General features: G+C 31.5%; 1 protein-coding gene across 1 annotated transcript; it reads right to left on the bottom strand.

Moving 5' to 3' along the window:
- Window positions 1-927: 927 nt before the first annotated feature.
- Window positions 928-2,395, bottom strand: LOC112690320. Its single transcript, XM_025564301.1, has 2 exons — window positions 2,316-2,395; window positions 928-1,349 (listed from the first exon to the last, which is right to left on the bottom strand). The coding sequence occupies exons 1-2, from the start codon at window positions 2,383-2,385 to the stop codon at window positions 928-930; spliced, it is 492 nt and encodes a 163-aa protein (XP_025420086.1). The 5' UTR covers window positions 2,386-2,395.
- Window positions 2,396-11,072: the final 8,677 nt, after the last annotated feature.

The following is an 11,072-nucleotide window of genomic DNA, read 5'->3' as shown; positions in this document are numbered from 1 at the left end:
TCGTTTTCGACAAACGGAGCACAATAGCGCGTTGTAACGTGTAGTAACTCGAACAGCAGTTTTGGTGTAACCCGAACCGTCATTCAAGAAGTCTTCCATGGTGCTTGAACGATTATAAAAGCCTAAGAAAACGGATTCTAAATTTTTTAACCGCGCTTTTTTAGAACTTGGGGTTATCCTGCAGCACCTTTGATAAAACTGACTATGTTTTTTTATTTTGTTAAATCGAAAACAATTGTAAGAGATAACTGGAAAATGGTTGGCGGCACGACGCCCCTGCGAGAAGACCGTACGTTTCGAGAACCACTAACCGGTGCCAGGGGGTGCTTAGCACTCCCAAGTTCTAAATTAATACCTCCAGTTCATTTTGAGGTAAAAATATTGTTTACGAGTAAAGAGGATAATTTTGCATTTATAAAAATGAGAAATGCACTAATGCCACGAACGTACAATGTACATACATAGGTTATACATGTATATATGCAGTAAAAATGCATGTGATTCTGTGATGATGGTCAAATTTATTGCTGGAATACCATTAAGGATTTGGGTTTTGTTTTTCGTCTATAGGTTTGATCGCTTATTAATTAAAAATACTGATGTTTTTAACAATATTTAGTTATAATATAGAAAACTGCTACACTTATAATCAAACAATAATATTAAAACATTTTGTGCCAAGTAGTTGTAGGCCCTGCGATGAAGGGAGCTTACGGGGGGATTTGCTCCCCACGGATAACCCTAGGGTGGATAAATTTGGCACTCCCAAGTCGTATACTAAATGTACGCCTATGTGGAGCAGTGCTCATTACCTATTTGTAACCGTTAAAGAAGTCCAATAGTTTTAATATATCACATTAACAGAAACAACAATAGTTTATTAACATGAGTATAACATATTTGTATAAATGGTATATAGGAAATCGATTAGTTTTTTGTAATCGCATTAGCATTTCTCCGTCCGTTCCGTCGTCTTCTCCGTCGTGACCTGCCGCCGTTGCCGCTTCGCACGTCAGTAGAGTTGGGTTCCTCGGAAGACACCGCGGCCGTTTTAAACGACAGGTCCGCGCGTCCCGCGAACATTTTAAAAAACTCTGCGACCACGGACTCAACGGTCTCGTCGCGTTCCGGGGGCGTGCGGCAAGGCACCAGGAAAGCCTCAAGGTCTCGGTGCAGATGGTAGCCGTAACCGTGCAAGTCGAGGTTGTCCAGGTGCCATACACGCGGGCTGCCCTTCTGACCGCTCTCACAATCGCTCGCTGTCGACTTGAGGATGCTGCGGAGGCCGCTCACGGTGGACCCGACCACGTCCGGTGGCAGGCACCGATCGTGCACCATCACTCGGCAGTCTGCGTAAACAACACGCGGAATACATTCGTTAGCGAAAATAACACGTTTTATCAAATCTAGAGAAACACGAAGAACGCTGGAAATTATACATTGTGCATTTCATCACGTTACCGTTTTAGTTAGAATTAGTCTGTAAGCACCTGGATAATATTTCTATGGAGAAACCAATCCTAAACCGTCAGAAAATATGATTTGATAACTATTCTTGTGAACGTTTAAATATAAATATTAATAATAATTACTAAATCTTAAAAGATTATTATTTCTAAATATATTTTATATAATGCATCGACCGTTGTTAATATTGTTTGTCCAACGAGACGAAACAGTTTCTTACGATTTTTATGATTGCATTGCAATGCATTTAGAGAACTTAATTCTGAAACATCATGATTGGAGTGGTTTTTCCCCCCAAATTTTCCTTACATAATCAATATTACCCACAATATTAAATTTAATGTTTCTTTCTAAATTACTAAATAACAAAGTAGATTTCTCTGAATTAAATACTTAATTTTAAAATTGGCACGACTAACTTTAAGTACAAGTCTTTGTTCGTCTTACCGAAAATGTATAAATAAAATTAATAAAATGTAGTTAATTTAGTTAATGTATGTTTATGTATAAAATGTATTTTCTTCTTTATAACAATTGTATTAGAATAATATATTTTTATTATTATTATTCAAATTATGATTTAAGCACATCTTTTCAATAGAATTTATTTTCTTAAACATATTTTTGTTATTTATTATAGTTATTGCTTTCAAATGTATATAAATGAAAACGAAAAATTCAATGAAAGACTCATACCACAATTTAACCCTTTTTTTTTTTAAATCGTTTTTTGGTACTAATTAAATTTAAATTCTATGTTATTCTTAAGCCACTAATTTAATTGGCCTGATTACAATTATATGTTAATAATCAATACCAACAACATTAATAATAAACTAACTACTTACTTTTACACTGGGTCATTTTTTCTGTAAACGAACGTTTGGTTCTACAAAAGTAGCATTCACGACGCCACATGTTTCGTCCTGTCGTCTTCGCGTTCAAGACGTTACGCTCGAAATTGTGTTTACAGCTAAAGACATTTGTAAAGTTATATTGTATATAATATGCGAATGATACTAATTATATTTACTTTTCTTTCATTTTCAATCGTTGGAATGCACAGAATTCTAATGATAAAGAAAAAAATTCCTTGACTCGCTGACCGTATAGAATCACAAACAACACTGAACATGTATGTGATATTTACTAATATTAACAAAACGTTGCCTATTAACGGAAATCGGCTATGTTAACTTTTATCATAACACTTATGCCATATACCGTATTAGCGTTTAAAATAAATAACTTTTGAAAAAATCAACTGGATGGGTTTCAATTCTTTGGTAAAACTTTTATTAACTTTTAAAATTTTAATGTAACATGTTAATATGCTACAAAAAAATAGTGATGATATAAATTGATAGATGTTTCTCGTTTCGAATGAGATTATGTCGGGGATTAAGATTGCCAATAATAATATTATTTATTAACAATAATATTTATCAATAAGTATAACTATCGACCGGCAAGTGTCGAATCGATCTGAGATATAGACTCACTCGATACACCTTTAAATACAATATGAGTAAATATTTTTTTGATTGGTAGCAAGATATCTCTTTAAATGTTGACTGGAATGATTTCGAATATAACCAACCAAATATGATAGGAACCTGAAATAATTATTTTCATTATTTTCGATGTTGTATAATACTATAATATAAATATATAGACATTATATTCTTTCAATAATAGTTTCAAAGTAGACATTGTATTAATAATAGTTTTTTTATTTATTATTTATTTTATCATCTTTATAAAAAAAAAAAAAGTTGATACATCACATTATTGTGATTTTATGAATACAAAATACAATAAGTATGTATCATATGTATCTCGTTATATTATATCTAAGTTAGGTTTTAATGTGATTTTTTAGTCCAAAAATAAAATTGTTTAAGCAACCTATATAAAATATAATAATTCACTCTTTAATAAAAGTAAGAAAAAATAATTTTTTTTAACGCTGATCTAGAGTAAGTGCCTATAATAGCATTTGATAGAAAAAAAACCATAAATTAATTCGTTTAATTGAATTTATAGAAAATAAACAAAATGTTTTTATTTTATTGTTTTTCGTAATAATGTATTATAGTTGTATGCACATAAAGTTTAATTTTAATTTTAAAGAATGATTAAATAATACGAGTTTTAAAATGTTTCGTTTTATTTTTTTTTTGTGAAAGTGACATATCATCTAACTCAATTATTACATGCAATAATTGTTTTTTCTATTTTGGTCTATTATTGTAAAAACAACGTTTTAACGTAATAATGAGGTGTAAAAATTCCTCTGTTTAATATATTTATTCTGAAATAAACTGGCGACCAACATGCTCGTGATTATTGGTACTCGTTCAAGAATTAGATTTTTTTTTATTGTTTACAAAATGAGTATAATGAATTAAGTGTTAGAAATATTTTTGCATGTACATAACTTAAATATACTTAACTATGAATCTTATGCATCAAACTATGAGTTATATTTAATAATCATACGGTATGTTGTAATTCAATAATATTATTATACTATTTGGCTAGTATAGGAACCTGTTTATTTGATTATCATATTTATTTCGTTTTCGTATGGCAATTTTAATTAAAGCTATAAATAATAGGATCTATTATTCCGGCGCATAAGCGTCGAGAAAATGCTCTACAGCAGATAATTTCAGGTTTATATTTATCGTCCGTCATAGAATCACGCCAGTGAAAATTGTGAAAATTGGGATACTAAAGAATGCTATTCAAATTTCTGATTAAAGTCAAGTTTAGTATTATAATAAGAACAATAATATATTACTGTTGGGTACAGTTAGATAATTGACGAGAATAGTCTCAACTTTTCTAGAATATTCGAGACGGACAGGTACGGTGCGTCTCCTTATCTATCATAGGTATTGTCTGGAATGGTTACAATTCGTTTGCGCAAATTTACCTTTTTTGCAACTCCTTTGCGCACAAAATCACAACTCATTTGCGCACAATTTGCGAACAATAGAAACCTTTTTTCGAAGAAATTTATCCACGTATAGAGTGTACACAACCTGTGTACTTATCTCCAAATTTTCGAATTGGTTATAACCTGGGCTATGAACCAACAATTTTTTTCATTAAATTTTTATAAATTATACCATGTTCCATGTTTTCAGCAAAGTTACTATTTTTTAACTCTTGGTGTATTAATTTGTTTGAACGAGTATGTAGATCATTTTCTACCTTTCTTTTCAATGAACCCCTTACAATTTCTCTAGATATAATTTGATCTCAATATACCTCATGGTTATGCTCCGAACTTTTAGATTGATCAACAATTCGGTCACTTTTATTGCTTAAAATTACACTAGCATTACAAAGTTTATTAGTACACCGAAAATTAAAATTTCCATTTTTTAATTTCCTATACTCTCGAAATTTAAAATTATTCAACACTATACAACGTTTTACTCTCCGTGTTAAACAAATAGCGTCCATCATTATTTCGCCAAAACCGGAGACTAAACGAAAATTAACAGATTTGTTATAACTTATAAGAAATAATTTAAGAAAAATATTTTTAGATTAGAAATAAAGCAATAAAGATTAAAGCTTATCCCACACGACTTATTTAATTAGTGAGCACAGAAATCGCGATTATAAGATCCCTATTACAGATAGATGACAATTGATGGGAAACCATGATTGAAAATAATCATTTTACTTTAAGACATTCTGTATACCCAAAACCGTACCTACAAGCAGGTTTCCATTGTTCACAATATTTTGCGCAAACGATTTGTCATAAATTTAATAAATATATTAATATGTGCGCAAACGAGTCCTAACCGTCTGGAATATTCTAGAACTGACCTATCGTTCTACCTGCCTTCTAACCCATTGACGACCGGTTATAAATTAAGGCCATCATCACCAGGTAGACACAGTAAGGGGCGTATTGTATGTCTTATGGGGGAGGGGGGGGCACACACAAAAAGTTCAAATTGTATGTTATAACTTTTCCACTCAAAAAACTGTCGTTATTCATAACTAGAGCAGAGGATTTGTAGCTCTAAAAAAGTTCTCAATATGCAAGCACTTATGCACTTAAAAACCACATAATATGCACTTAAAAATTTTTTTAGCCTTTTTATTTAAAAGTATTAATAAAATAAATAGCATTAAAAACGAGGCAAAACAATTACATAATTTAAATATATTAAATACCATAGCTAAATAAACAAAATACATTTTATTTAATTTTCTTCATTTTCTCTAAAGAAACGACATTAGATCGTTATCACTTTTAGGAAAAATGTGTGCCCGCGGACAGTCAAAAATATACGATAAAAATTAAAAATAAATACATTTTTATTCAAACATTTTGACTAAATTGTTTGAAATAAAAATGTCACTTTGGAAAAAATCAATTTAAGTTAAATATGTCTTAAAAGTATAAAATAGTGTATAAAAGTGTAAAATATGCCCTAAAAACAAAAAGGACTCAAAATATGCATTTATATGCAAAATAAAATTTTAAAACTAGCTTTGTAAAAGCATGATACGTATTTGTTTCGTACTCTGCTATTTTTTGGCTATGCAAAACAAATATGCAAATGCTTCATATCCTCTGCCCTATTCATGGCCAAATAATCAAAATACAAGTGTTTGATAGAAACATAACATTTTATTACACAAATTTATAATAAAACATATTTTTAAATATAATTTTTGTAATTACAATAACTGATAACGTCTGGGGTATTTATTAGCATATGCATCAACTACTTCTTCAGGTTTTATAATTATTTCAGGGTGTGCATTAAGCAATGCTAATCCATTAAATCGATGGTATCATATTTTCATGATATATTGATATTCCAGTATTCCACCCTGTGCCCGTGCGTGAAATATAAGAGGGCCTATAATAATAAATAAAGTATAAAACACGGTGATTGAGGGGGGCACGGGCTACATGTGCTCACCCCTTAAATATGCCCTTGGACTCAGTTTATTTTAATCCATTGTGCGATTACATTATTATTGCCGTGTTCGTTTTTTGTATACGTTGGTTGTTGCCGCGTAAGTAATATTTGTTAGTTCATAATTTTTATATACGTTGGTTGTTGTCGAGTTTTGATTATAATAAAGGTTTTATAATTTAATCCAGTCCACTTCTTTTTTGTTCTTGATATTTTATATCCGACACCAGTTGAAGCATGGTCACTTCGACCAATTTTGAATTCGGGACCTCACTCAAACAATTACAGTAACAAAAAATACGATTCTAGAACACGGTGTGCATGTTATGACTTGCGAGACGTGTTTTTACGTTTAAAAAAAAAAAATATTCCACTTTTTAATTGTATAATAGCTATGCTTAGTATATAATAATATACTAATAATATAAATATAATATACTAATATAACTATAATAGCTAGCTTGTATGTATATAATATACAAATTTAAAATTTTGCAATAACTTTCATAGAAATAGGCGGAAAATATGATAACATAATAATCATATTATTGAAAAAAAATGTGCATTATATATTAACAAAAGTCAGAAGGAAAAAATACCATGTTTAAGATAAATATTCGTCGGATGGTATCCAATTTTACATTCCTGAAACAGAAAACTGGCGCTATTCTTTTCAACAAGACCAAAATTTAAATCATGCAGAAGCTCGATTCGTTGGGTCACCAATCGAGGATATCGTAGTTAAGTAAAAAAAAAAAAATAATCATGGAAAACGCAAACTGACGGTTCCTCCAGTTTTGTTGAAAACTTGTCAATGCCAGATGAGGAGTTTCTAGGAACGTATCGATACGCTCATTAATCTTAAAACATGATGTTTACTAATACGTTTGTATAGATTCTGTTAAAAAGAAAGAAAAAAAATATGCATACATATTTCTACTTACGCGAGTTGAATTTACCTAATTTTCCGAAAGACCCGGGTTATGGTATGTACATTATATACTATATGTGTATACGCGCTCAATATATATTGTATTACACCTGTTCGAAGTCTCCTCTGATCCCCGTGTGAGATCCGGTACGGTGTGAGCGAATGGTACAGTTTACCGACAAGACTTTCATTACGAAATTTCCTGCAGTACGCCGACTATACGGTGACGTGTATAACTGTAGTAAAACCCCTGGGAGACATAACAGTATAAGACGGTGCGCGACGCGCTAAATCCTTTGTCTCGGGCACGTAATATTTTCGGATTATCGACACCCCCGTGCACGTTATTATTATATCCTCACGAACACATTAGTGTTATCATTAATATCGTTATTGCTGCCTTATACGGTATATCGCGTTTCCAAAGAACGCGGTGAGGGAGAAATACGTTTTGAACGTTCGTTTTTATCTCTCTTACTCCGAACCAGTGGCGTATGTAGGGGGGTGGGCTAGTGGGCTACAGCCCCCCCAAATATTTTAAAAAACTTAAAAATTATTTTAAATGTATGTTATAATTTAATCGTACTATATGGTTATTTAAAATTTTCGTCCAACGTCAAATCGTTTTGGAATATTCTGTAAATGTTGTGATCTTTTTCCGAGTTTTTATATTGTTCTCATCAGGGATTGGAACCTTGATGTTTTTATCGGTTCTGGTTCTTTGAAAATTAAAAATTAGGTTCCAGTTTTTAGAAAATGAAGAAATTCGGTTCAGGTTCTTAAATAATACAAAATTTCGGTTTTAATTCTTAGATATTTAAGTTACATAAAAAAAAATTCAAGTTGAGAAAATTAAAAATTCATTTAAGACAATAATTTTGTCAGTTTAAAGTTGTAATTGACTTTACATACAATGGTTGTTTTTTAGAAATTTAATTGTTATCATTAATGTGTTATTACTCATTAATGAATTATTTGTCATCTAATTTTTTTTTCTATAAACAAATCCATTAACAAAACTTAAAGTGTCCAAAAATTAATTATTTAAATAATAAAAAAACAAAATTTTTAACAAAATATTTTTCATTTTCTTTTATTGTGCATGAATATGTTTTACAGGTTGATTGGTCTTTTATTTTACTAAACCTAGCTAAAATATTTGTGAACTATTGAAGTTGATAGACGACCTATTTTTCAAAAATAATAGATGTATTTATTATTAAAAGTATTATAGAATTTCTTCAATTCTTTCTGCAGTCACTACACCAGTCATCAATTATACACATAACAGACCAGATAGTCATAGTGCATACTGCATGGAGATGATCGGAATGAGTAGTAGTGGGATGTGGAGGGGTAGCTTATCGCGTGGTGTCGGTTGCTGTTGTGCTAAAAATAAAATATTTTTTTCCAATAAAATGGGAAATTGATAAACCACAGTATATATTATACCACATGATGTTATCTGACTCTTGTATGAATCTTGTATTATTGGGGTTATTATTATTATTAAGGCTTCGGCAGTCGGCACACTGCGTATTTTCGCCATTCGTCAGAACCCGTTATGTTTTTATACGTTCGTTTCGTATACGTACGCTCGTATGTATAAAATACAAAAATTACAAGAAATATATTTATCAAATCTTTATATTTTCCCTAATAAAGATAAAAACAAAAAGTTCATGTTTGTTGTTAAAATATTAGATGGTTAGGTTATGGTTTTAGTTATATCCGCTGTAATTTTATAAAATAGAAAAACTCTGAAGAATCGAAAAGAACCAAAATATTTTTAATTTTTTTAAATGGGTTCCAGTTCCGATTCCGGTTCTACAAAATAAATAATATAGGTTCCAAAAAAGGTTCCGGTTCCTAAATTTTTTTCAAGAACCGGCACCGGAACCGGTTCTTTCGGTTCAGGTTCCAGTCCCTGGTTCTCACGGCTGCAACGTTATAGCATATAAAACGTGTGGCATCTTAATGCATGCCATCGAAGTATCGCCACTGATCAACGGACGAATCGAAGCAATCGGGAGAGAAAAAACGATTTCAGGTAAAGAAATCATGAAGATCGATGGGCTTAAATGTCTTTTAACACTCCAGGCGAACGTCGGAGTGAAAGAAAAACATTGTCGGGATCATCAACCATTTCCGAATGATATATTAATGTAAACGACGTGCCGGCTTATCGTGTCGATTCGCATTACACCACCGTGGACCACAAACCGTCACAGTAATCCGACCACGGACCACGTCGCACTAAAAGGGTGACTAAGGTAAACATGTGTTTCAGGTATTATTTTTTTCAAAGGCAATAAATCATTCGAGACGCGATGAAACCAGGTATCTGGTGGTCAAATAGAGCATACGGAAATTTAACACGAATTTTTAATAGGTGCACGAAAGAGAAAAAGAGATGTGTACGGTTATTGATATCGTATGGATTCCTTTAGAAGATTCACATTATTTTTTTGTTTTTGTTCTTTTTTACCGCCCTCAACGCTGATTCATGTCTACGGCCGTTCACCCAACTGCCAGTGATCGGGTCCCACCCCTTTGCACCAAGAACGTGATTTTGATAAACCGGACACCGTGTTTTTTGATGAATGACTTTGAATACTATCCAACTACGAGATGTCATGACGACAAAAAATTATAATATCGGTCAGTTCGTTACTTATGATACTATGATACCGACCAGTCCATCAATTTTTAATGCAATAAATGGAGAGGATGTGTTTTTTTTTTTGTAGGAAATATGGCAAGAGGAAAAAACGAAATTACTAATTTGAAATACCACGATTTATTAAGCACAAAAACAAAAAGGTAGAGTTTAGCAATATAATATCATTATTATGTACATGCTGTGTATTATTATATACTGTAATTTCAATAATTAAAAAAAAAAATAATAATAATATTGATTCATCATCAATAATATTATTTTTACATTATATTTTTTGTTATAGCAATTTCTCTACTAAGTTTATTTTACCAACAAAGTAAACGCACATAAATATTACCGATAATTTTTGGTTCCGGTACACTTCTTTGTTGTTTGTGTATGAAATCGATAAAACCTCAAAATTTAATGTTTGCACAAGTATAATAACTTAAACGGTGCAAGTAATAAACACTATAAGACTAAAGTTGGATTTTTTTTTTGTAAAAAATATTGGTCAAATCAGATATAATATAAAGTCAATTGAGTTTAATAAATAAATGTATTATGTGGTTTTACAATGGATTTGTTCTTCTGACTATTGTTTTAATTATTGTAAAACCTTGTCCGAGCCACCGGTTACCGTGTTATAATTTTCCTGCTGCCTGGCGGTCTGTGACTGGTCCGATTGTCGTCCGAAGCGATCTTGTGACCATGAAATTTTTTTTCGTTTCGTTTCGGATGTGCTCCGCGTTGTTTTTTGTTTTTGCGTTCGTATCGACTGCGTATTTAGGTATTCAACTACCTTAGGCTGGACATAAGTTTCTCAATCAGTAGTCGTACGTGCCGAAAGTATTCCCATTTTATAACGCTTCCCATGCTGGATAACCATCCGTCAGACGTGCGTTTAAATGGAAACAGTACTTATAATGGAACGTATGCCTCGAAAATAACGAAAAAAACCATGTTCGATTTAATTTTAACATCATCCGACTTCTCAATGCACCAAGTAAAATAACTATTAAAAGCTTTGTTTCATAAGCTTCTTTCCTTT

Source organism: Sipha flava, unplaced genomic scaffold (assembly GCF_003268045.1).
Source record: "Sipha flava isolate LNK unplaced genomic scaffold, YSA_version1 114_pilon_pilon, whole genome shotgun sequence".
Lineage (NCBI taxonomy): Eukaryota > Metazoa > Arthropoda > Insecta > Hemiptera > Aphididae > Sipha > Sipha flava.
The sequence above is the reverse complement of the archived record's forward strand: the minus strand, read 5'-3'. Positions and strand labels throughout refer to the sequence as shown.

Coding starts and splice junctions, on each gene's coding strand:
- LOC112690320 (XM_025564301.1), bottom strand. CDS start 2,385: ATGTGGCGTCGTGAATGCTACTTTTGTAGAACCAAACGTTCGTTTACA. Junction 1,350..2,315: donor AAAAATGACCCAGTGTAAAA/GTAAGTAGTTAG, acceptor TTGTTTACGCAG/ACTGCCGAGTGATGGTGCAC.